This window comes from Eutrema salsugineum, unplaced genomic scaffold, assembly GCF_000478725.1.
Source record: "Eutrema salsugineum unplaced genomic scaffold, Eutsalg1_0 scaffold_13, whole genome shotgun sequence".
Classification (NCBI taxonomy): Eukaryota; Viridiplantae; Streptophyta; class Magnoliopsida; order Brassicales; family Brassicaceae; genus Eutrema; species Eutrema salsugineum.
In genome coordinates this window covers 870993-895837 of record NW_006256885.1, presented here as the reverse complement: position 1 = coordinate 895837, position 24845 = coordinate 870993, and the positions used below count along the sequence as shown (strand labels likewise).

General features: G+C 33.5%; 5 protein-coding genes across 5 annotated transcripts; 3 read left to right on the top strand and 2 right to left on the bottom strand.

Annotated features, from left to right (window-relative positions):
* Positions 1 to 3661: 3661 nt before the first annotated feature.
* On the top strand, positions 3662 to 5576 carry LOC18023270 (heat stress transcription factor A-6b). The gene is made up of 2 exons (XM_006406061.2): positions 3662 to 4018; positions 4698 to 5576. Exons 1-2 carry the CDS (start codon positions 3662 to 3664, stop codon positions 5574 to 5576), a joined length of 1236 nt encoding a protein of 411 aa, XP_006406124.1.
* A 4425-nt stretch (positions 5577 to 10001) lies between these two features.
* Positions 10002 to 11318, bottom strand: LOC18023269 (early light-induced protein 1, chloroplastic). The gene is made up of 3 exons (XM_006406060.2): positions 10991 to 11318; positions 10773 to 10877; positions 10002 to 10539 (listed from the first exon to the last, which is right to left on the bottom strand). The coding sequence occupies exons 1-3, from the start codon at positions 11132 to 11134 to the stop codon at positions 10195 to 10197; spliced, it is 594 nt and encodes a 197-aa protein (XP_006406123.1). The 5' UTR covers positions 11135 to 11318; the 3' UTR covers positions 10002 to 10194.
* A 3757-nt stretch (positions 11319 to 15075) lies between these two features.
* LOC18023133 (transmembrane emp24 domain-containing protein p24beta3) lies at positions 15076 to 16842 on the top strand. The gene is made up of 4 exons (XM_006406059.2): positions 15076 to 15408; positions 15671 to 15857; positions 15999 to 16106; positions 16469 to 16842. The coding sequence occupies exons 1-4, from the start codon at positions 15184 to 15186 to the stop codon at positions 16600 to 16602; spliced, it is 654 nt and encodes a 217-aa protein (XP_006406122.1). The 5' UTR covers positions 15076 to 15183; the 3' UTR covers positions 16603 to 16842.
* A 279-nt stretch (positions 16843 to 17121) lies between these two features.
* On the top strand, positions 17122 to 18859 carry LOC18023134 (stem-specific protein TSJT1). The gene is made up of 4 exons (XM_006406057.2): positions 17122 to 17431; positions 17892 to 18132; positions 18216 to 18336; positions 18463 to 18859. Exons 1-4 carry the CDS (start codon positions 17232 to 17234, stop codon positions 18648 to 18650), a joined length of 750 nt encoding a protein of 249 aa, XP_006406120.1. The 5' UTR covers positions 17122 to 17231; the 3' UTR covers positions 18651 to 18859.
* Positions 18856 to 21952, bottom strand: LOC18023132 (meiotic recombination protein DMC1 homolog). The gene is made up of 15 exons (XM_006406058.2): positions 21809 to 21952; positions 21608 to 21690; positions 21065 to 21156; positions 20907 to 20978; positions 20769 to 20807; positions 20568 to 20625; positions 20436 to 20481; positions 20316 to 20361; positions 20091 to 20152; positions 19924 to 19990; positions 19749 to 19841; positions 19609 to 19677; positions 19453 to 19531; positions 19165 to 19331; positions 18856 to 19052 (listed from the first exon to the last, which is right to left on the bottom strand). The coding sequence occupies exons 1-15, from the start codon at positions 21823 to 21825 to the stop codon at positions 19008 to 19010; spliced, it is 1035 nt and encodes a 344-aa protein (XP_006406121.1). The 5' UTR covers positions 21826 to 21952; the 3' UTR covers positions 18856 to 19007.
* Positions 21953 to 24845: the final 2893 nt, after the last annotated feature.

Genomic DNA, 24845 nt, shown 5'->3' with positions numbered 1-24845 from the left:
TTTAGATGAAATTGGAGAGAAATTTGTAGGTAAAATGAAGTTATAAGCGACATAATAAGCATTTAGAGCTTCAAAATTGGTTGGACAAACATTTAAAGCTTCAAAACTGGTTGGTAATGGTGGTTGACAAAATTGAAGAAGATGGCATTTTCGTAAATAAATGATATATTTTAGGATGGTTGTGTCTTTTTAGTATTTTTAAAAACATAATGGCATTTTTGTGAATATATGTGGTTGTAAGGAGATAGTAGGGAGAAAGTGGCATTTAATAAAGAGGGAGAAAACAAATGTTACTTTTGCATTTGACTTCAAATTGTGGGTTTTGTGCAAGTACCCCTAAACTTAAATATCTGATAATATGAGCTAGCAGTAGATAATTGTTGACGAAAATAAAATTTCATAACTATGAGCCGAACTAATTTAAAAATAGGCCCAAATGGAAAGGGTTTGGACCCAAAATGAGATACATAACAACAGTAGAATGAGGCCAATCTTATTATTTTTCCATTTGTTAAATGATACACAGTTTGAAGTATTGTCTAATTTTAAAATCTATAAAAACAAAAACTTATAAATTTGAATTTTGAAAAAGAAGTCCAGAATTTAACCATTGTTTTTCAACCATGAGTCACGACTCAGCATCAGCAAATGATATATCTATATATGTAATGAGTAATGACTCTCTAAGTCTGAACTCACTCGTTTCCATAATTGCATCTTTCAGTCTTTTTTTTAGTATTTTTTTCTTTTTTATTTTAAATACACCAGTCAATACATATAAGAAAACTTTCTAACTTTTAAATCGTGCTACACTATTAATAAATACTGTCCAAAATATAAAGTGGAAAGGTACTTGGTGTAATTTGGACTTGTAATCCACCAACATGTAGTGTACATGTAAACTTATACAAATGTATACTTTATAGCAAATGAGTTGCTGTTTTGTCCCAAATTGATTATCACCATGCCACCACTACCAGATCATGATACTTGTAAATACTGAATAAAATATCTTAATTTGGAATTAACCTACACAATTATCATTTTTTGGTTCACTTTAGAGAACCGATCAACTAAATAGAACTTGCTCACCAATTTAAAAAAATACATATTATAACTCAACGAGTAGAGCTGAACTAACTCATGAGTTATAATAAGCTCATTTTCATACTCGTGTAACGAACTAGGACCATGCTTTAGAATTTTGGCTATTAGTTAATGAAAGAAATACATTTCGATTTTGGCGAACATTAAATATTGAAATATCTTAACAATAAAGTGCATACAAATATCTCCCATATCTTCTAATTTGAGGAGAAGGAACATAAATATCTTACTTCTCAAAGCCCTTTTTGGAGTGAGTCAACATTTCAATGTTATGCGAAATCAGCAAAATCAACGAATAGTAGATCAAGAATAAAATAATGTAAGGGGTGTAGACACGTGTCGACGTTGTCCGGTTTCACGTGTTTAGGTAATCTCATTACAGATAATTAAATCTCTTAAAATATGATTTACCTAATGGACAATCAACACGTAGCCTGTCCATTTTGGATGCTTTAGACACACTCACAAGCGTCGTGTCAATTTCTCAGAGATTTGAAGTCCTCAAAAGGCGATAATGCTCGCACTAAGACAACAATAATGACGTGTAATCTTGTTCCCTAATTATAAAAGGTCCGTGTTTATGAATTAATCCGTTGCCACGTGTTTGAGTTGGACCCACTGTTCTATACGTATCTAACTTTATCCTTTTTCTAATCAAAAATTTTCTCGTTATTTGTTGGTAGGTTTTCGTCCCAATTTGTTATGACAGATTTTAGTGGGTTTATTAGATTGTATAATTCGCCTGATCGATTATAATAATAGTATTTAACTTGGAAGATATTTTTCACTTTCTAACCTCAAAGAATAAGATATTCAAAGAAAGACGGTAAGCAATCGAACATTTGTGCGTTCAAAACGCGTTTGCAGTCTCGCGTACGTGTGTTACATATGGATGCGTACTTTGTGTTATATATCACGTTCTGTTCTATATTATTCATATATAATTATAAGATTTCCTGATTATTATAACCAAAAGGTAAAAGTGATGATTATCCGGTCTAGTCTAAGTCTATGGGTTTTTCCAGGTTGGAATGGTTAAACTGTCGGCCCGATAAGTGGACACGATAGCACAATTAAAACACACATGTGCGATCTTATTCAATAATTTAAAATTTGGTTTTGATTTTTGTTCAGAGTTAGAAACACATATGTGTTAGTTTCTATATTTGGCCACGGATTTTCACTCTTGACCACCGATAAATCCGTTATCTTTCGACATTTTTTGTAATTCAAACAAACGTATATCAATCAAGTTTTTAGAATTCTGATTTATAACCTTCTCATAGTAGTCTCGTTAGGCTTGTTAGATTTTGTTATGTAGATTTAGATTTCGTGGATTTAGTCTTAATTTTGCTTTGGGATACCATAGTTAACACAAAAAAACTGATAGATGTGTGGCCTTTTGAAAAAAGTTTGTAATGTTTAGACAAATATAATCAAGTTTTAGATTTCAATTAGGAAATTGTGATTTGTAAAATGTACAAATGTATTCTTTTGGGGTTGATTAGTCTATATAAGTCCAATATAATTTAGGAAGCTCATATATTTAAGATTTTATACAAGTAAGAATTGTATAAGTATGTTTCTTATGAGAATTTTTGTAGTAACTTTGAAGGTTGTAATTAAGGCAACTATTTTCCTTTCGAAAATCAATCTAAAACTATTTTTGTTTATAGTGACAATTTAAACCTATTTCTCTTTCAGTTTCATTCTTGCACATTAAAGTTCTAATAAGCTATCCTTTCTATCTTCAATTTTCTATATATTAATAAGCTCTTTAGAGCAAAATCTACTTACAGTTTAAACATATTTTCAGTTAAAAATAAAACAAAGTAATATTAACAAAACCTCATTAAACTCTTTACTACTCCATTAAGTTAACATGAAAAAAAAAAATGAACTTTTCAGTATGAATACTGTCGCTTTCCAATGATTTTCGTGTAAAGAATATGTTTTGTGTAAAATAAGATGGACTTTGACAGGTGTAAATACATGCACTAGTACTTATTTTCGACCAATCACAACACACCACGAATACATTATTATTAGAGGCTAGTAATTGGCATATTTTGCTTAGAATAATATAAAGAGTGACACATTAGGGAGTAGAGAAAATATCTCAGGATTTGCTTTTAGCTCCAGCATGTCAAACTATACTATCTAGATGCCAACACAAAGCGCAAATTAAAGAATAATATTTCCAATAATAAAAGAAAAAGGGAAAAAAGTATATTATATACAAAAGAGGAAGGAATCCATCATCAAAAGTTCATAAAATGCAATATAATACAAACCCTTTTGCTTCCTTGTCTCTCCCTCTTTCTCTCTCTCATCTCCTCCTCTCTTCTCCATATATACTTCATCTTCACACCTCAAAACTCCATCTACAAAATCTCTCTGAGCAAACTTTTTTCCAAAGTTCCAACCTTTCAATTTCCACTTCTCTCTAAAACCAATTCACATTTTCCTCTGTTGCAAATTGAAGCAAATTCCAATTCACTGAAATTTAAACCCACATCAAAAGATCTAAGCTTTATATAAATTGAAACCATATATGGATCCTTCATATAGATTCATAAAAGAGGAGTTTCCTACAGGATTCAATGATTCTCCATCACCACCATCTTCTTCAACTCCCTCTTACTTCTATTCAACCTCCATGGCCCCTAATGATCCAACTACATTGAGCTCTCCTCAACCAATAGAAGGTCTCCACGAATCAGGGCCACCTCCATTTCTGACAAAGACATATGATTTAGTGGAAGATTCAAGAACCAACCATGTCGTGTCTTGGAGCCAGGCCAGTAACAGCTTCGTCGTCTGGGATCCACAAGCCTTTTCCATGACTCTCCTCCCAAGATTCTTCAAGCACAATAACTTCTCTAGCTTTGTTCGCCAGCTCAACACATATGTAAGTGTTAATCTCTCTATATATACTTGTGTATGAATATATATACGTGTGTGTGTTTGTGTGTTTTTGTCTGGGGAGGTCTACTCACTCACAATTAAATCGTGACTTCAACTATTGGGTCAAAACTTGATTTTGTGGATTTTTCCAAATGGTTCAGTATATATATAATTTTTCGAGTTCTTGAGACTTGGCTTTTGATTGGTGTTTTTTTCGGCGCTTTTGATTTCCATCCGAGTGGTTGATTAGTGATAATTAATATATATGATTGCTTGAAGGATTCGTGAGTGTATAAATATATAAATGCAAGTGGGCATCACTGTTCTCCGAAAAAACTTGAGACTTATAATATTTTACACCCACTTGTGTGTTTTGCGTCTTTTTGTCTCTAGAGATCTCTTAAAATCTTGAAACGGAGCTTATAATTATGTGAAATGTTCTACATTTGTTTGTTAGAGATCTCAAGGAAATTTTCCTTACAACATTAATATATGGATATGATATGCAACTAATTTGTTTCTCTCTCTATAACTATATGAAAATTCTCTCATCTCTAGTTGCATAAAATACATAAGATAGAATGACAATATTGGAGTTCATGAATGGTTTTGGCTTTGTGATTCAATAAAAGTTTATCAATAAGAGTTTGGAGTTGAATCTAATCATAAAATTCTATAAATAGGGTTTCAGAAAGGTGAATCCAGATCGATGGGAGTTTGCAAATGAAGGGTTTCTTAGAGGGCAAAAGCATCTCCTCAAGACCATAAGGAGAAGAAAGACAAGTAACAATAATAAAATGCAACAACCTCAATCATCTTCTCAACAACAATCACTAGACAATTGTTGCATAGAAGTTGGTAGGTATGGTTTAGATGGAGAGATGGACAGCTTGAAGCGAGACAAACAAGTGCTGATGACGGAGCTAGTGAAATTGAGACAACAACAACAAAACACCAAAATGTATCTTACATTGATTGAAGAGAAGCTCAAGAAAACTGAATCAAAACAACAACAAATGATGAGCTTCCTCGCCCGCGCAATGCAGAATCCGGAATTCATTCAGCAGCTAGTCGATCAAAAGGAGAAGAGGAAGGAGATTGAAGACGCAATCAGCAAGAAGAGACAAAGACCTATCGATCAAGGTACAAGAAATGTGGTTAATGTGGAGGATTATGATGATGATGGTGGTGGTGGAGGTGGTAGTTATGGAAGGTATATGAACGATGCTGGATCCTCCTCGGCATTTGTTGATATAAAGCAAGAAACATATGGAGTCATATCTCAATTCGAGATGTCAGAATTGGACAGACTTGCTATGCACATTCAAGGACTTGGAGCTCAGTCCGATCAGTCCAATAAGGAAGATATATTGGATCTGGAAAAGGGAAATGAAGTGGAACAACAACAAGATGGGTTCCAAAAGGAGAACAACGATATTTATGGTGAAGGTTTTTGGGAAGATTTGCTAAATGAAGGTCAAAATTTTGATTTTGAAGGAGATGAAGAAAATGTTGATGTGCTAATAGAGCAACTTGGTTATCTGGGTTCTGATTCACAATAATTAAGAGGAAATTAATAAAGAAGTACTTAGGCATTTGACTCAACTTGTTTCCTATTAGCTTTTTTGGTTTTGTTTCAATTTGGTGAGTCATGGACTAACTTATTGAATTGGGGGGTTAAATAATGTTCTTTTTTGTTGTTCAAAAAACAATAATGTTCTTTTTTCTTTTTGGAAATAAAATTGTTTCTAAATTTTTGTCATGCTCAAAGTAACTAACTTAATTTGTGTCATGCTCAAAGTAATTGCTAAAAGTTTTCTAACATACATTTTTCTTGATAAAATTATATTGATTTTAGACATTTGTATGATTCTGTATTACATCTGAAGTTGAAACTCTTCTTTGAACTAGGTCAAATTTGCCATCGGATAAACTTTACAAAGTTCGAGAAATTATTCTAAATTGATTAAAAAATAGCTTACCAAATGAGAATTTCCGTGGAATTTTAATTCTGAGAGGATTTGTGATGAAGAAGAAGAGAAAATATCCAACTGGTTTTGTACTTTTATCTGTATAACTCTCAACTTACGTTTATATTGCTAAGATAGACCTTTACGCCTTTACATACTTAAACCACAAGTACAATTCACTATACCAAGAGTAAACCAAGTAAACTAAACCAAGTATACAATTTCCAATAGATGCAAACTCTCTAGATTAATCGGTCTATATGCCATTATTCTGGATGAATGGTACTTTTTCTTTCTTGGTAGGTTAAGTCGTTTTTTTCTATGTTATTCGTCGTCATTTGAATTCAGAATCCGATTGTTTGGTTCCTATTACTAGGAAATTAGCAAAAAATAGATTAGACGATTTTCCTTATATAAACTGTGTTTTTCGACTTGACTTTCTAATTCGAACTTAAAAAAAACACAAAGTTAAATCAATGCGAACTATAAACGATAAGATAATTATTTTTTGTCTTAGGGTTTTTATTAAGTTGGAAACCAAACATTGTATTCTCAAATTTGCAATGTATAATCAGCTAATTTCAAGATAGAGTCCAACTCTCTAGAATAACCAACTTTGATAAAGCGTACTGCTGACCTAAATTGTGTCGACCCGGTGGGGATGACATCTAAGATCTAAAGAATTTCTTCAGCAATTCTGTTCAGTTAAACAAAAATTGTTAAGGTTCAGTTAATCTTGTAGCTCTAATAGTTTCGAAGAAAAAAAAATCAAATACCTTTGTCGATTTAAAATATTCATTATCAACTTACTCGACTTGTTAAGAAAAAATGTAAGATAACACTGAAACACGGCTCGAGCTTTTCATTATAAAACTTTATTTGGCTTTACTTTTCATTTTCGCACTTGGTGGGAATCTCACAGCACTTTTAGAAGTAATTAATTTTTATTTCTCGTGTTGCGGAAATGGCAAGCTATCCACTAGCTTTTGCTCCTGTCATAATAATCATTGTCTGAATATTTTCCCGAAATAGAATACCTCCAGATCCACTTTGCTCGACTCTTTTATGATTGTGATTATCAAAATTTTAGCAATAGAGACAAAACAAAATATGGTTAACAGAAAATCGAAGAAAGGAGGTTAAAATGCAATAAGATTAGAAATATATAGTAGTCCGATGATAAATTGTAATTAGTCGAGCAATTTTATTCGTAAATATTTTATATAAAAAATGATAACATTAAAAACAAAACTATTAAATAGAAAATAAAATAAGAAATGCTGGCTGTTTTATTTTTCTTCCAACCACCATCGTATATATTTGAGAGGTTGTTTTCTCCCACATACAGCTATACTCATTATAGCAGTGTTTTTAAACCCGGACTGGACCGGCGGTCAGACCAGGTTGGACCACAAACCAGAAGTGTAGCCGGGTTGAGTTGAAAACCGGATTGAACCATCAAAAACCAGAAATTAGATAAATCGATAAACCGTATTAAACTGAATTTAACTAAAAAAAACTTAAATCATATTTTTTTTACGTTTTTTAAAAAGTAACAAGTCAATTTGATTTTTGTTTATTTATTTTTACTTTAAAAATAAAAGATAAGGTTTCTAAATATTTGACAAAAAAAAAAGTTTTCTAAATCATAACTCTTTTATACTTCTTTTGGTTTTTTTTTTTAAAGTCCATATATAATTATTTGAAAAAATTTATCAAACCCGGTTGAACTTGGTCTAACCATACTAACCCATGACCCAAAAGCTTTCCCGGTTCGGTCAGCGGTCCGGTTTTAAAACATTGCATTATAGCGAGAGAAAACAAATGATAATCTTTTTCCTAAATAATTATGGCTAATCTTATGGTGGGATGTAAAAATTAAGACTATCGAATAATTCTCTGGAATAGAAAGGAATGCGTTTGTTCTTGAAAATGGAAAATTGCTTTTTGTTTCTTTCTGATTTTTATTGATAATGTTGATTGATGAACCACAAGGAATTAAATTCTCGTATCGACAAAGGCAGAATATATTCTCGTATATATTTCTTGAAAATGGAATTCTCGTATATACGGTCAATTTTTGGCAATAAATCTGCAGCTTCTCCATTCTATACCATCTGAATTCATCTTCTATGTTGTCGAATTTATAATTGGATATAAACATGGAAAGAGACTGCAAACAACTTGTGGATGGACATGCTTAAAAGATTTCTCTAGAACATCTCCATGAACAACCTAATCAATGACATTCAATGGTGGACATAATAACGATTTACGGGATAATTAAGATTCTGACTACACAATAGAGTGGCAGCTGAAGTTGCTAGTATACTTGGGTCATAACCAAACAACAACTATTGACCTGAGCAGTGTCTTCAATTACTTCTATTCTATTCAACGATTTTGCACCAAACTCTAATATATATTACTAAAATGATATGAATTAAATATATAGATATATATGATTGAAAATAACAAAATCTAACAGTAGATCTAGATCACTGTCAATATCCTTTAAAAATTCTTAAAATTTCAACAACACAAAATGGTAGTAGACTGGGGGATGAATCATGATTAAGGAATGGACAAAAAATGAAAAAGCAAGCGACAACGGTAAGTGGGGAGTCACGTAAAATCTGTTCCAGTCGTTGTCTGTTGAATTTAAGATTGCGTACGCACGTGCTCTGCTGTTTTTTTTTCATGACTCACTGAGCCGCATTTTGCTCCATCTCTTGCTACCAGTCTTTTGGATTACTTAAATTCTGCTGATCATATTAAATCTAAACTCTTCACTGATCGCACGTGAATCGTATAAATAGTAAACTTCACTGGTAAAAAAAAAAAATTGATGATTACTACTAATTCGTATACAAAAAGAGAATCATTCACAAGTAATCCTTATTCCCTTTGTTTTTCGAAGTCGGTTTCAAAATGAGGGCTCCGGTGGAACCTACGGGCCCAAAACATCGACATCAAGGCCCATTTAATTTACTTTACTTTACTACCTTCACGCTCGTTTATCTTTTTATTTTGAGCACTGCATATTGTTTTATTATCTGTTGCTAATCCGTTGAATTTACATTTTGGTCTACTTTAGTATGTCTGTATGTGTGGATTATATTTTCCTCGATGTTTGATTTGTTATTATTCTGAAAAACCTTGTAAAACATGGATTCTATGACATGTTTGTTTTAGTTCTTTCAAACACAAATTGAAGAAATTGCATAAGCCGTTTAGCGTTTTCATAACAATTATTTGAAAGTATAATATAATGATTTTGAAATTTGTGAGCATGAATATTCAAAAATAGAAATTTTTCTATCAACGTCTGGGATTTTCTTAATTAAATGTTACATATAAAATTTGACTATATATTATAAACATATAGCACTATATAGATTTTTTTTAATATTACTATATATATATTTTTCGTTATCAGTTTATCAGTTTCGTTAACTTTATGAGTTCTAAATTTATTTAATTTATGCTTGGTACGTAGATAATTGATATTTCCATTTTAAAGAAATTTTAGGAATCAGCACACTTTTTGAAGTATTATACTGTGTCGTCTGTCCTCCTACCCCAAATCTTATTTCGGATGGCTCACGCTCCCTCGATTTCAGAAATATAACCGTTCAATTTTTTCCACTAATTGAAACTTTTTGTTCTTTCCTTCGTAAATTGTTAAGCAGTTGAACAAAAAGATTCCTCAAGGAGAAATGAATGCAAACTTTGGTAGTTGTGAAATGGTGTATTGTCATAATCGTTAGGTTTGCAATAAATTAAAGACGACATGCCATAAAATCTTGCTGGCCATAAATCGAATTTCTTTTCTCGTTTCTCACTTTCTTGAACCCGTAAATTTTTTTTTTTTTTTTTGAACCCGTAAATTTTAGTACTGTTAAGTATTCTTGTAAAATGAAATAACATTAAATTCTTTCAAAACATCCTCTGGAACATAAAATCTTGCTGAACAAATAAAAATCCTAAAACATCCTCTGGAACCGAGAGAGTATATGATAGCAACTCACTGATAATAAAAATATTTCATAACCCAACAAGTTTTTTCCAAATGTCACTGCAAACTCACTACTATTACTGTTTTACATAACAGGACACAAGAGCAAACCAGATAACTTTACAGAAATACAGGGGCAAAACTGTAATATAACATCATCCCCTAAAAAGTAACATTTGTTTTTTTGATAACTCAGACGAGGGTCCCACCCTTAACAAACTCAGTGAACGCCAAAGCGACCAAACCGAGCATAGCGAAACGCCCGTTCAAAAGCTCAGCGTCTGATGTAAAAAGACCTTTGGACTTTGACTCTGCGGTTATGCCCTTGAGAAGCGGCACAAACGACGCAAACGTAAAGATCGCCGTCGTTACAAGAAACCACGAAACGCCACCGTCGGAGATCTGAGTCAAAACGTTTTCTCCCTTGGATAGCTCAACCGCCAACGCAGCCACGAATCCAACCATCGCTAAACGCCCGTTTATCCTCTCTGGTGCTGGACCGCTAAACGCTAACAAGTCTCCCAACTTCGTGCTCACCTATATACGTTCAAAATCATTAGTTATCATCACAAGCTATTACTTGATTAATATAAAACCCTATTTCCATGATCTTGTGTGCTATAAGTTGATACGCAAAATTAATTGATCATACAATAAAGACGTATTTTTGTTTATAAACTAACAAAAGGCATGGGAAGAATTAACTAATTAATAAACGATTCATTAAAAAACAAACAGTGAAGCTTTATCAACCAAGAAAAATATTATACCTTAGGTTTAGTAGGAGGGGGAGGAGGAGGCGGCGAGGATGCCTTAGGCATAGGCTGAGCAGCCGAGGTCGAAGGTGTAGTAGATTCGTCTTTCATGGGATCTCCCTGAAAAAGTCAAACAATCAGACGGTCCGGATTTCATACTAATATATATATATATATATATATAATGACCGTTGGATCAAGAAAGTGAGAAGAAAGTAAAAGTATATACGTACCTCAGCCATGCACCTCACTCCCACCGGATAGTTCCTCTTGAGATTTGAGAAGTTTCCGGCGAAGGAAAGCTTGTTGGTGTTGATCCTGCGAGTGGTCAATCCACCGGCGAAGACAGATTGCATGTTAAACGACGTCGTTGCCATTTCTGAAGCTGTTTTTACTTGTGTGAAATAAAAGGAGGAATCTAGAGTATGAACTGAGAGGGTATTAGACTTTTAAGGTATTAAAAGTTGTGGAGAAGCTTGATATGATAGTAATGAAGGATCAATGTATGTATTTATAGGACGGGGTGATGAGAAATGATAGGTCCAGGTCGAGTTGTTTCCTGAACTTTCTTTAGTTGTTTTACTTATTTAGCCTTTCATTTTCATTCGTTCGTGTTCAAGTTAAAAATAACGAACGGTCAAAAACATAAATCATGTAAAGTAAAAAGATATTAGCCAGTGTTTTCGTTCGTGTTCGTTTGTTCAATTAGTGAAGTGTTTCGATACACATACAATTAATTTTTAATTGTTAGACAAATAGCTTAACAGGTTGAAATATCATGCATGTTGTTAATAAAAAAAATTATTAGTGCTAATCATGACTTTGTTTAGGAAAATTACCTAAGGAAAAACGTTTCTATGCAAATTTAGTCTGTTCATGTAATCTACGTTTCATTTTCTTAGGAACTGAGACATGCTTATCATTTTATTCGGATCTTCCTAATTCCAACGTTTTCGGACGTCCAAGATATTTGTTTCATAATCTTTGAACAAATCTTGAATAGTGTTTGGCCGCTCCAAAACGAAACACGTAAGCTAAAAAAGTGAATAAGAGGAGGTGCGATATTTAACGAACCACGTTGCTTTACATTGCCCCACACATAAGAATGAAAACTTTTGAAGGGAAAAGAGCAATTAGTCAATGACGTGGCCTTCTTCTTCGTCACAGCTTCTCCTTCTACCTCTTTTTTGCCAAGTGGGTTTGGTAAAACACGTATAAAAGATTCTCTGCACCTTCCAAATTCATGTGGCTCACAACAAAACATAAACATTACGTTCGTTTCTATTCTAAGCGAGGTTTCATTCATTACACATCTCTTTTTGCTTTTGAAAGTTAGCTAAGTTGGAATCGAGTGAGGCCCATACATACTTTGTCCGAGTCCGTGACTTGACTCTCTTTGTCTCTGACTACGTGGCCCATCTTAACTCCATCAGTTTTCTTAACGGTCATTTCAACATTTCAATAACTTTACAATTCAATACCTTTCGTTGTATACTTGTACTAATGTAATGTAAGTGGATGAAAAAGTATTGAAGATTTATAAGGTTCATTAGTTATCTCGCTCAATGGTAAGAAAGTATAAAACTGATCAAGGAATTTTGAAGTCTTAAGTCTAAACCAAAATTGAAGAAACTACATTAAAGTCACTGCCAATCTAACATTACAATTTGTGGTCTTTCATTCATTAACTTCAAATTTTTAAGAGAGACTTCATTTTTGAAGATCTATAAACTTCAAATTTAAAATTTTAGGTGTTTCTCTTCAGAATAAACTTCAAAAACTTTCTACTTTACATTATAATCTTGACTTTTCAACATAATTAACTAAACTAGATTTATAATTCGCGCGTTGCACGGAATTTCATTTTTAGACATTTAATTCATTATATTTATCTTCTTACTGTTCTTGATTTTATTAGATTCATTTTTTATCTTCATATTATCATAGTTTGTTTGTTTTTTTTGTTTTTTTTCTCATCTTCAACATTTTTGTCCTCGTATTTTTTTTTTAATTCTTCTTTCTCACTTTTGTGTTCTTCTTTTTCTTCTTTATTTTTTTTTTCATCTTCCTCCTCATCTTCTTCGACTTCTATTTTTTTTCTTTTTTTTTTTCTATTATCAACAGCCTAAATACCTAGAATGGTTCAACTTCCTTTTATTTTATTTTTTAATATTTTTTTCATCTTTTTTTTTATTTTGTTTCGTCTCTTATTTTTACATAGCTCGTGTATGTATTCTTCTTCTTTATTTTGTCTCCATCTACATGTTTTTCTTTATATTTTGATTTTTTTCTTCTTCCTCCTATTGTTTTTATTCTTTTTCATCGTCTATGATTTTCATTTCATCCTCGTCTCTTTCTTTAACTATGTCTTTTTATTTTTTTTCTAATTTTTACTCTTCTTCTTCTTAATAAAAAGTAATAATTATAAACAATGTGTGAATTAATTAAGTCATTAAATTTAGTGTTAGTGTTTTTCTTTTATTATTAAATGAAAATAATATTATTTTAAAATGTAAAATGTGTGAATTAATTAAGTCATTAATTTTAGTTTTGTTTTTCTATGCTGATGTGGACACCCTAGATGGAGAGAAAACTCTCACATTATATAATAGATTCATTAAACAATATAAATAACTGTAAACATACATTAAAGAAGATTACATATAATATTAATTAATTAAACATCATTAACATTATAAAAAAACACACAAACATAATCAGAAATAACAAAAAAGAATATTAAATTGTCCAGTCCAAGCAGTTGGACAATTTTTCCACTTCCAATACATACAATTTGGGTGATATTGGAGTTCAGGATCAAATTAGCCTGATTATTAGTGTTGTTATAGTATTTTATTTTGCGTAATATTTATGTGTGCTTGTAATTTTTTTTTTAGAACTTTATGTTGTATTAATAAATCTGTGTAATAATATTATGTTATATTTATGTGTTTTTGTAATTTACTTTTTGTAATGTTTTTATGTGATATTTTAATTTAAAGTTGTTTTCTTTAATTTTGTATTTAAAAATTATAATTAGAGAAATTTATATGAAATAATTATCAGAAATATTATAAAATTAAAATGATAAACAAACATAACTAAAGACATTATTTATAAAGATAGTTAGTTATAAGAACTAAAATGCAAATGAAAAAAATAAATCTTCAAATTTGAAGATCTGAATAGTAAAAATTCCAATGGTGGAGAATTTATTTTGGGTTTTTAAACAAATAAATATTAATATTATAATATAGTATAATTATTTAATTAAATTTTAATTCTAAAAATAAAAATAGACTAATGAGAAGGTGACAAGTGTAGAACCTCTAAGAAATGAGGTTCTCAAATAAGAATTTTTAGGATTGGTTCTTATTTTTAATTAGTTTTGATTTATTTTTAATTCCCTTAAAACCAAAAACTCCTCTAAAAGCCTCTCATGGTGTTCTTAGAGTTTAGTGACCAAAATCATACAATCAGCGAAAATGGGCTAAAAGTTTGCAATGCTGAGTGGTCCGACATATATTTTACCGAAGGCGTAATGGGCCAGAAAAGGGCTCACTAGGCTCAGTAACATTCTTGCTTAACCTTAAATATTTTTTAGCCCTTACGCATATTCCAATGTTTACCAAATTTTCCTCAAGTTGACAATAGTCAAAATCTGATCATTATTTTTGTCTTCGATAGTGCGATATACACTAATTCATAATCGCAAGTCTCACCATATGGGAGATTTGGAAAGCTTCATTTTTATATGGTAAGACAATGAAAAGAAACATAAAAATTTAGATTTTGTTCCCAACAAAAATGTTTCTTAATCTAATGTATTCCGTTTTTGTCACTTTTGAGTTTTGACATACATTACCGTCAAATGTTTTTGTTTACTGATGTCAAAAAAACAAAATAATGTTTTTGTTTACCGAATCCAAACCGAAATCCAACCATTGAAAACTAACCAAACCGAAAATATATCAAGACGAACCGAAATCAAACGACAAATGATTTTGGTTGGTCTTTGGTAATAGTTTAGATTTAATTTGCACAATAAAGTTTGGATGTTTTATAAAACAGAAAATCTAAAATCGATCCGAAACTAAAGTTAAATCGAATGTCCTACTTTAGGATAACGTATCCATACAAACTAGAGAAATTTTGATTTTGGTGGAATTTAGACAAAATAATTCTAAGGAATGTTGGGAACTTTACTATTTAGTTATCTCAAAGTCTTTAATGTTTAAAGACCAGAAGCCGTTGACCAGCTCCAAAATCTCATTGTTTCGTCATAAACCGGTTTTGGTTTCTGGTTTAGTCAGCTAAGCGCAATTAAATCCTCTTGTCTTCTTCTTTACTTACGCTCGACGAATTTTCTCGAGAAACAAACGGAAAAATTTTTGATCCAAGGAGAGAAAGTAAGATCTAAAAAAAGATGGAGAGCAGACAAGCGAGGAACTCGAAGATCCATGTCTTTGTGCTGGTTGGTCTGATTCTATTGAGCTCGATCGAGCGAATCTCGTCGCTCTCAGTGACCGTGAACGACGATGAATGCGTCCAAGAGTACGTCCTTTACGAAGGAGATACCGTCTCCGGAAACTTCGTCGTCGTTGACCATGATATCTTCTGGGGATCAGATCATCCCGGTTTGGATTTCACGGTGAGTGATTTTTGACAATTTTGTCAATTTTTCTTAAAACCGATGCATTTCCTTCGATAATCCCGATGCCGTGAAAAAATTTCTGATCGGATTTTGGTTTTTGGTGTCTGTATTCGTGATTCTCATGATTGATTTTTCCATGATCTGATCTTCGAAATGATGTTACGATTTAGGGTTAGATTGGAATCAAAATTGTAGCCTTTATCTCGATTTGGTTTGGATTTGTAGTGGTCAATGTTTAATCATTGGTTTGTTCATATAGGTGACATCTCCTGCTGGGAACATTGTACAAACATTGAAGGGAACATCTGGAGATAAGTTCGAGTTTAAGGCACCAAGAAGTGGAATGTACAAGTTCTGTTTCCACAACCCTTACTCTACTCCTGAAACTGTGTCCTTCTATATTCATGTTGGTCATATTCCCAACGAGCACGACTTAGCCAAAGACGGTTTGTTCCATTTCCCTTCAATTGAATAAAGTTTTTTGTCCTCATCATTGTGTTTCTTGATTTGTATATCTCGTTGTGTTGAGTTTTAGAACAGCTTCTTGATGCCATGTTCCTCCTCTTTTCTTTTTTTATGCTTCTCAGAACATTTGGACCCAGTAAATGTGAAGATCGCTGAGCTGAGAGAGGCTTTGGAATCTGTTGTTGCTGAGCAGAAGTATTTGAAAGCACGTGATACTCGTCACCGTCACAGTGAGTTCTCTCCCTTTTACACCCTTTTATAATTTTGTCTTGCAATTTATGTTCTTTATTCCCTTGATATGAAGAACTTGTTCAGATGCAGTATAACAATATAATGAATCGAATAGAGACTTTGAATGCATTCTTAGGAGAACGTATAGTTTTGTTTGACCCAAAAGATACAACCTTTAGAGTTGAATAAGAAACTTGTAGACTTTGAATGCGCTCTTAAGAACCAAAAGATACAACCTTTAGAGTCGAATTATAAGCATGCAGACTTTGAATGCGCTCTTAGGAACCAAAAGATACAACCTTTACGATATAGCATTCCTTTATGTGATCGATTTTGGCTTTTTGGGAAACTTTTGTTGCAGCTAATGAGAGCACGAGAAAGCGTGTGATATTCTACACAGTAGGAGAGTACATTTTCCTTGCGGCAGCAAGTGGACTTCAGGTTCTCTACATTCGCAAGCTCTTCAGCAAGTCGGTTGCATACAACAGGGTTTGAACATAACGGAACTTCACCTAGGTTTTGTTTTCCTTTATGTTTGAATCGGTGAACAAATCATAAGAAAAGTGTTAGTTAATTAAGAGCTTAATAGCAAAAGACCCCTTTTTTGTTTTTTGGTTTCTACAAATTTTTTTTTCTTCTAGCCTTCTGTTTACTTATGTTTAACATGAAGAACTTGATAAGCTTATTCTGATTCATGGATCTTGCCTCTTCTCTATGATAGTATCATTTGTTCACTTGTTTTCAGTAAAACAGAAAAAAAGCTATTTAATTTACGGGTAAAGATAGGATTTTTCGAAAGCAAAATCCATCTCCAATGTCAGACATATTTTGATTTTTGAGTTATATTATCTTGAAGAGGAATTAGCGTAACGTGCGAGGCGATCATCAGATACGTGCTAAAACCCCATTAAACAAGAAATAATAAAATTTTCTACAAAAATATCTTGAAACGTGGAGGAAAAGGACCGAATATTTTTTATATTCCATTCCAAGAAACGAAAGCCCTATTGAAATTTGCCATTTGTTTTTAGAAAAATGCCCATTCAACGATCGTAAAGTCATTTTCTCAGACTTTTGATCTCTGGCTCTGTGTTTCACTGTCTGTGTGATCGAGAGGAAAGAAGATGTTGGCGATTTTCGACAAAAACGTGGCGAAGAGCCCTGAGGCTCTACAGAGTCAAGAAGGTGGATCGGCTTGTGCTCTTAAAGATGGGTTCTTGTCGAACCACTTCGCCTCCATTTATCCTGGTGCTGTCACCATCAATCTCGGATCTTCTGGTCTCATCGGTTGCTCGCTCGATAAGCAGAACCCTCTTCTTCCCAGGTTTCTTGCATTTTTATAAAAAAAATGGACTTTTATCGTTCACAATGATGTTTTGTTTCCAATGACTATGGCGATGAGATGATTAGTGGGTAATTTTGGATTTTTTATTTTGAATAACCCAACTTCATTCATGGATTTGATTCTTTTGGTTATTTTAGTTATGTGTAAATCTGATAGATTTGCTGTCTACTTGTGATTTTGTTTGACTCCCTGCAAGAAACATAGGATCGTTTGAAAATGTTTCAATGTGGAATACATCTTCACCTTCTCACTGTACATCTGAGTCATTGATATGTTGTTTTAATCTGATGTCAATGTCTTGGTTCTCGATAAATCTTGATGGGAGACTGAAACTATATTCAAGTTTTGCTTTCAGATTTTGTGTTCTTATTGGTCCTCTTATTGGTTCATGATCTTGTTGGGGGTTAGCTGACTTTTCAAATCCAAATTTGTGTGACAGATTGTTTTCTGTGACGGATGATATGTTCTGCATCTTCCAAGGACATATAGAGAACATTCCATTCCTCAAGCAACAGTATGGACTAACAAAAACAGCAACGGAGGTCACCATTGTGATCGAAGCATACAGAACACTAAGAGACCGTGGTCCTTACTCTGCCGACCAAGTTGTCAGAGATTTTCAAGGCAAATTCGCGTTTATGCTCTTTGACTGCTCCACAAAAAACGTCTTCCTTGCCGGGGTGAGTTGTTTGATTTATTTGCTTCTTTATTCTCATTGTTTTTTGTCCAAAAGCTATAAAGGTATATGAATGCAACGGTGCAGGACACAGAAGGGAGTGTTCCTCTCTTTTGGGGAACAGATACTGAAGGCCATCTCGTTCTTTCTGATGATGTGGAAACTGTGAAGAAAGGTTGTGGTAAATCCTTTGCACCATTCCCTAAAGGTATAAATACAAATCAATTTTTTTTTGGGTTGGTTTTGAAGACATTTCACATCTTAGTTATTCTTTGATCTATAGTGCAAAATTATGAATTAGGATGTGGTTGTTGTGTTATGCATTTTATTGCAGGATGTTTCTTTACTTCATCTGGAGGCTTGAGGAGCTATGAGCATCCAATGAATGAGTTGAAGCCGGTTCCAAGGGTGGACAGTTCGGGTCAGGTGTGTGGTGTAACTTTCAAAGTGGATTCTGAGGCCAAGAAAGAAGGTGCAATGCCTAGAGTCGGTAGTGTCCAGAACTGGTCTCAACAAATCTGAGAGGCTAAGTGTTGATTTTAGCTGGAGTTACCTTTTTACACGGGACAAAACTCCTTTTGTTTTTTTTTTACTTTGTTGGACTCTGTGGCTGTGTTCTACAGAGTTGAGATCTCATCGTTTTACTCGTCTCATGATAATGATTAGGGCTTTGAGAGCCCTTTATTTGGCAATAAGAAGCTAATAATAATATAAGACTTATTAACGTTTGATTCAGTGCATACATATGATTCTAATAATATCTGTCACGAGTAAAAAATAACTTCCCTTGTAAAAATCCTGTGTGGGTAATATGGGTACGCATAATAGAAATATTGTAAGCAGGTATAAACAGGCAGAAGAGGAGCTCCTCTAGGCTCTCTAGTCCTTGGCGTCTGCAATGCCTCCTGGAGTAATCTGGAAAATGTGCTTTCTTTTGTTAAGGAAAAGTCATGCATTACTAATATGGATGATGATGAATAATCGAAATCAATAAAGTTGGCTTTCAAATGAATTTTTTTATTGTTAAAAAGGATATAGCTTCGGCTTCAGGAAGATTTGGGGCGTCGAAGACTTTGCAGACACGTTGCTCTCCTTTGCCTTTCCTGAAACTGAGCCTGATGGTGGCTGCGTGAGCAAGAACATGACCACCTGCTGGCTTCTTTGGATCTGATATGAACATTCCACCGCCTGGATCAGCTATGACTGCAACCAGAAAAAAAAAATGAAGAGATGTTCCTTATTAAGTTAGTGCAACCAAGAAAAACCAAAAGAGTCAGATTCGATTCTCTTATGTCATTTAATTCCATCTAAGTGTAAAGCAAACCTTGGTTGGTCATATAGATAGCAACATTGAATTCCTCTGCGATTTTGATTAGCCTTGAGAGCATCTGAGCTAGTTTTTGCTGCAACACAGAAAATGGACTACTTGAGCAAAGGTAGTGGATTATGTAGTAATGCCAAGGAGTCAAAAAGTAGTAACCTGGCGGTCTGCGAGTTCCCCTCTTCCAGTGAAATCCACTCGGAATAAAGCAATGACCGAGTCAACAATCTGGAAACATAGTCGTCTTGAGTTTTCTCCATAAAGAAACTAAGGATAATCATAAGCAGACGTTTTATTACCAGAATCCTAAATGGTTCCTCAGACATTTTTGCAGCAAGGCCAAGGAGCAGGTTGTACTGATGCTCATAGGTGTAAGCACGAGCATAAATGATCTGTTACATCGAGATGAAACAAATTGTGAATATCATTTGCAGTCCTGAGAGTTTAAGATGTAAAGCTTAAAATAATGCTTACATTGTCAAGCACGGCTCCTGGATCCATTCCAAACCTTTCAGCAATTGGGACAATCCGATCAGGGCGGCTACAGGGTTTAGGGGTTAAGGAAAAATCATGAAATATAAAACCACATAGTGAATCTACAAGATCTGGTCTAAAGATTTGCTCTATGATATTAAGGATACAAGGTTCCCTCAGTGTCAATGTAGGCCACTTTGCCATTCCCTCCTTTCATGTTTGTGGGCAGCTGCATAACATAAATACAGAAATGAGTACTAGTGGCAGTGAAAGACAGAGACCTCAATGGGTTATATGCAGAAAGAAAGTACGGATCTCATCTCATGCCTTTGACTGTTACACTAAACACCATAACAATTAATTCATATAGAGACATTAGGAAAGAAACCAACCTGCGTAGTGACACAAAGGGTATGTGCTAATTGAGTTTTCCCAGACCTGAAGTGAAATTAAACTCTATCAGAATACAAGATTTTGACAGGAAACTTAAAGAGCTTGCTTCTGCTTCTCACCTGAATTCCCCAAAAGCCTCTGTGATGGCTGACGTCTCAATTCCACCTACGAAGCATTGTGGAGAAATTAAACCAGAACTCTTGAAGTAGTGTGATCAAGATGGAAAACTGTAACACCTAAATTTAGTATACCTCCTAGGAGATCATCAAGAGCTTGGCAACCCGTAGTGATACGCACAACTGATTTTCTCTATAAACAAAAACAAGGTTTTAGAATCCAATATGAAATGCTGAATAAGCCATCAGAATCTCACTGTTCTATTTAGTGGGTGCAAGCAACAGGACTTAAAAGCTAAACAGACTTCTAGAGCTTAGTAAAATCAAGTGTCCAACCTTTAGAAGAGCATCACTTCCAGTCATATATCCAAAATTCTGAAGGAGAAAGGTTGTGAGAGTTAAAACGAAGACAATGCTGCAAGTGTAATACGAGACATTGTTGTAGCAAAAATAGTTGAAAAACTTAGTACTAACCACTATCTTCTCAGCTGCTTCACAGATTTTGTCAACTTTGGCCTCTGATAAACCTTTGATTCCAGTGAGGTTCTGCATCAAGTAAAACAATAGATTCATCCAACCAAAATCTAGGCAGTGTAAACCCAATGAAAGATGCTAAATAAACCGATCTATACCTTCTTGGTATGCATCATCAGACCATTGCAGGTATGGATCCCAGCATCTTGCAGTTTTTTCACATCTCCAGCGTTTATACCTTGGGCGATTACTGGCACAAGGAAATATAAATCACGAGATGAAACTAGCAAGAGGTTTATGCCTATAGAACTCGATCGGTACCAAATACAGTGGAATCTCACGAACAGCACAGAAATAGATGTAGATTAATACTCAACCATAAGCTATTCGCATGGATTCAGAAGAAGTCGATATGTATCCTAGATTCATACTCAAAATCGAAATCAAGTAGATATTTCGAGAATATGTTGCAGATTAGAGGTACGATTATAGATCTGATTCACAATACCCAGAAATTCAGGAGAAATAAGTCTAGATATATAAACTGAGAAGAATGGAAGAGATACCCAAACACAAACATGAGGATTCGAACGATATTTGAAGAAGCGTAGCGAGAAATTTGAGAAACAAAATCGAGCAGAAATAGAAACAGTATGATTACACAGGCGAAACCTCAAAGCGGAAATTGAATTTAATCTTACATTTGTCAATCGCTTCAAACAAATCATCGTCTTCATCGAGTTCTTCACGCTCAACGAGCTGCATCTGGCTCGTTTCTTCAGCTCTAGATCATCGGGAAAAAAAAGAGAAGAGATTCAGTATCTCACATGCACGAAACTTAAGAAGCAAAACGAAAACGAAGGAAGAAGAAGAATCATAGGAGATAGAGATCAATAACTTACTTGAGAGCAGCCATCATTCTCAATCTGTGAATCTAAGCTTGAAATGAGAGAGATAGTGAGAGAGAGAGAGTTTGAATTTTGAAAACTGAAATGTGAGATAATCGCTGAATTTGCTAGGAGGATTTAGGTTTTATACGGCGGGAACCGGAATCGAAGACTGCTTAAAAATTTTGTTGAGTCGAAAATTTATTTAAAACTTTTGGAATCCGCATTCTGTTAACGGAATTTGTTTTCGGGGTATTGTTTGATTGACTTTGACGGATGATATCACGCCACGTTGGAGCGACTATCAGTTTAATCGACGGTCAGAGAGAAAAGCTGTTTCAAAAATATCTACATTGTATCGCATCACAAACAGCGCACATTATAGATGTAACGACTATTGCCGCTATAGTAAACCAAAATGACGTCACATTTGAAAGTCAAACCAATTCAGAACAACATTCGAAAGTCAAACTAATTCAAAACCTTTGGGCCCTTCATATTAAACTAATCCTCTAAACGCATCCATTCCAGGCCCAAATGTGAAACTTAGGATTAAAACTAGTTTGGCCCTTTTATCACATAGTTTTATTTTAACTTGCCTTTTTTAGTAAAACTAGTTAAGATTTCAACTTAACCAAAATTAAGCATTTTCAAATATTTTTTACTACTTAGGTTGAGAAAAATGGATAGAATTAAGCATTTCTTAAAGTTTCACCATGTAGATTGAGAAGTGTGGAAAAATGATTCCACTGAAAAATTGAAAGAATGACAAATTTGAAAGAAAGATTTTTCTCTACTATTTTGCAAGAGAATTGGAGGAATAAATAGAAGTAATTTTTATTTATTCTATTCAATTATATTTCACTCATATATATTCTATTAATTCTAGTGACTACCATTTGAATCTATGTAGCTACCAAATGGAAAGAGTCGAGAAAAAAATATATTGATTTACGCCTGAAAAGTCATGGTTAAGCAAACAACAACAAAAATTGATCACGGATCCCCAAGCCTAGCATTTCACATTGATCTAAACAAAAAATAGAAGTTGTATATATTGTAAAGGTATATGGTTGGCAATATACAGACAGAATAGGGTCGATTCAAAGAGCACATGGACACTCAACGAATCTCCCATTTCAAAAGAAGTGGATTACAGAAGAACCATTTTTATATCATTTCTTTTCATACTTTAAAACTTTGTATATGATATATTTATGTAACTTATATATACATCCCTCACTTAGCGTATGCACTTCGTCGACTTCTATTATAATATACTATCATCACCTTTTGCTATATTAAAAAAAGATGATGAATATAATAATAACCGAGCTCCACTGTATAAATAGGATAAATTTTGGTTATGTACAATAATTTCCGTAAATGAAAGTTATGAAACTCTGACATGGATTAATAAACCGGTGAGTGTAATCGAAGCATGAGAATTCGGGACCAGTGGTAATTTTATTCATATATATATATAGATTCACACCCATGGTGCTTTAGATTTAGAAAGCTTAGTCAAAATTAGGGTTTACATATTTGTATTTAGATGAATTTTGATATATCATATTTGACATGAGTGTTGATAGCACACGTACGATCTATATACATGTACACTACACGATTTCAAAATATCTCGCAAGTAATATATATCATGGGGAAAAAAAGAAAAAGAGAAGCTTGCATTTTATGGGTGTGAATCTATAAATGGGATGTTTCCTCCTCAGTAAACACTAATTTCTTTTAATAAAAACAGGAAAGGGGACCATTTGCATGTTGCATCTCCTATTACACATATAGACTCAGCCCCACTTGCAAATACACACTACACCCCCACTGAGACCCACCAAACGTCGCCGTTTTGGTAAACTCCATGCTCTAGAGGTACGTACAAGTTACAAAACCAAACCAATTCTATATTATATATATGTATGAATGTATCCATGGTCCTAGCTAGCTACAACTCTTAGGGTACACATACCGGAGCCATCATCATCAATTTATCATCGAAATCGATATATCATGATCATGATCACATCACAATATCTCTCTCCCTCTCTCTCTCTCTTCCAGTTTATGTAGCAGTGGCAGTAATGTGGGTGATACGTTTGTATAAAGCTGGAAAGCAACATTTGGATCCACTCTCTGTTGGTTTAAGCATGCTTCTTTTTTAACTCTTCTCATGTATTCTCTCTACATACATATAGATACAATTTTGTATCACAAGATACAAGTCGCAATTTGCAGCATATTTATTACATATTTACATACGTGATGCGCTACAACCATTTATTTTAATTATGATGAAAATACGAATATCATACATTAGTTTGTGGATCATAATTTACCAAACCCGTCACAATAGATCTATATTTTTATTTGTTCTACATGAAAGTTTTATAAAGTTTGCGATCAGTATGCTACGCAAACTCAAAAAGTTGGTCGCAATAATCATCAATAGTAAAAACTATATTTGGTTTTACCATTTCCTACATAAGGTTTGTAGCAAAATCTTTTGCATAATTTGAACTTACATTAACTTCACTGCAGAAATAATTAGCAAACATGCATCGACAATAAATTTCTTAGTTTGTAAACCACAAACCTGTAGAATAGTTTTGTTTGAAAACCATTATTACGACCCTAATCAACTTGTAGATATATATATGAAGTCGTTGCAAATGGGTAATTGATGCAAATCTGTAACAAAATTGATATGGATTTGAGATGATATATAAAGTTTCTGATTTCAACTGGAGTATCGTAGTAGTTTGTTGAATTTTATTTTAGTACTTTTTGTTCAACCAAAAGATCGATTAGGTGCATCCGAATAACGTTGGTGGAAGGTTATGCATATGACCACTTTTTTATTGACTTTTGGATGCAAAGTTAGTGATGTCATCACAATCAAACGACTCTTTATTTAGCATCTAATATCGCTTTTTACGAAAGAAAAGAAAAAGGCATTTAAAATTATAGTACTATTGTATTTGATAGTTGATCCAAAAACAAAACGATAAGTTCGAGCCTCAAATATGTGTGTGAT

What these genes read in the sequence shown, in the direction of transcription:
- LOC18023134 (XM_006406057.2), top strand. Translation starts at nt 17,232, where the DNA reads ATGTTGGCGATTTTCGACAAAAACGTGGCGAAGAGCCCTGAGGCTCTA. An exon ending in AAAACGTCTTCCTTGCCGGG is followed by an intron (nt 18,133 to 18,215) that starts GTGAGTTGTTTG and finishes GCAACGGTGCAG; the next exon opens with GACACAGAAGGGAGTGTTCC. An exon ending in CTTTGCACCATTCCCTAAAG is followed by an intron (nt 18,337 to 18,462) that starts GTATAAATACAA and finishes ATTTTATTGCAG; the next exon opens with GATGTTTCTTTACTTCATCT.
- LOC18023269 (XM_006406060.2), bottom strand. Translation starts at nt 11,134, where the DNA reads ATGGCAACGACGTCGTTTAACATGCAATCTGTCTTCGCCGGTGGATTG. An exon ending in GAGTGAGGTGCATGGCTGAG is followed by an intron (nt 10,878 to 10,990) that starts GTACGTATATAC and finishes TGACTTTTTCAG; the next exon opens with GGAGATCCCATGAAAGACGA. An exon ending in CCCCTCCTACTAAACCTAAG is followed by an intron (nt 10,540 to 10,772) that starts GTATAATATTTT and finishes GAACGTATATAG; the next exon opens with GTGAGCACGAAGTTGGGAGA.
- LOC18023133 (XM_006406059.2), top strand. Translation starts at nt 15,184, where the DNA reads ATGGAGAGCAGACAAGCGAGGAACTCGAAGATCCATGTCTTTGTGCTG. An exon ending in ATCCCGGTTTGGATTTCACG is followed by an intron (nt 15,409 to 15,670) that starts GTGAGTGATTTT and finishes TTGTTCATATAG; the next exon opens with GTGACATCTCCTGCTGGGAA. An exon ending in TGATACTCGTCACCGTCACA is followed by an intron (nt 16,107 to 16,468) that starts GTGAGTTCTCTC and finishes CTTTTGTTGCAG; the next exon opens with CTAATGAGAGCACGAGAAAG.
- LOC18023270 (XM_006406061.2), top strand. Translation starts at nt 3,662, where the DNA reads ATGGATCCTTCATATAGATTCATAAAAGAGGAGTTTCCTACAGGATTC. An exon ending in TTCGCCAGCTCAACACATAT is followed by an intron (nt 4,019 to 4,697) that starts GTAAGTGTTAAT and finishes TTCTATAAATAG; the next exon opens with GGTTTCAGAAAGGTGAATCC.
- LOC18023132 (XM_006406058.2), bottom strand. An exon ending in ATTGACACTGAGGGAACCTT is followed by an intron (nt 19,991 to 20,090) that starts GTATCCTTAATA and finishes TAAACCCTGTAG; the next exon opens with CCGCCCTGATCGGATTGTCC. An exon ending in ATCTTCCTGAAGCCGAAGCT is followed by an intron (nt 19,053 to 19,164) that starts ATATCCTTTTTA and finishes AAAAGAAAGCAC; the next exon opens with ATTTTCCAGATTACTCCAGG.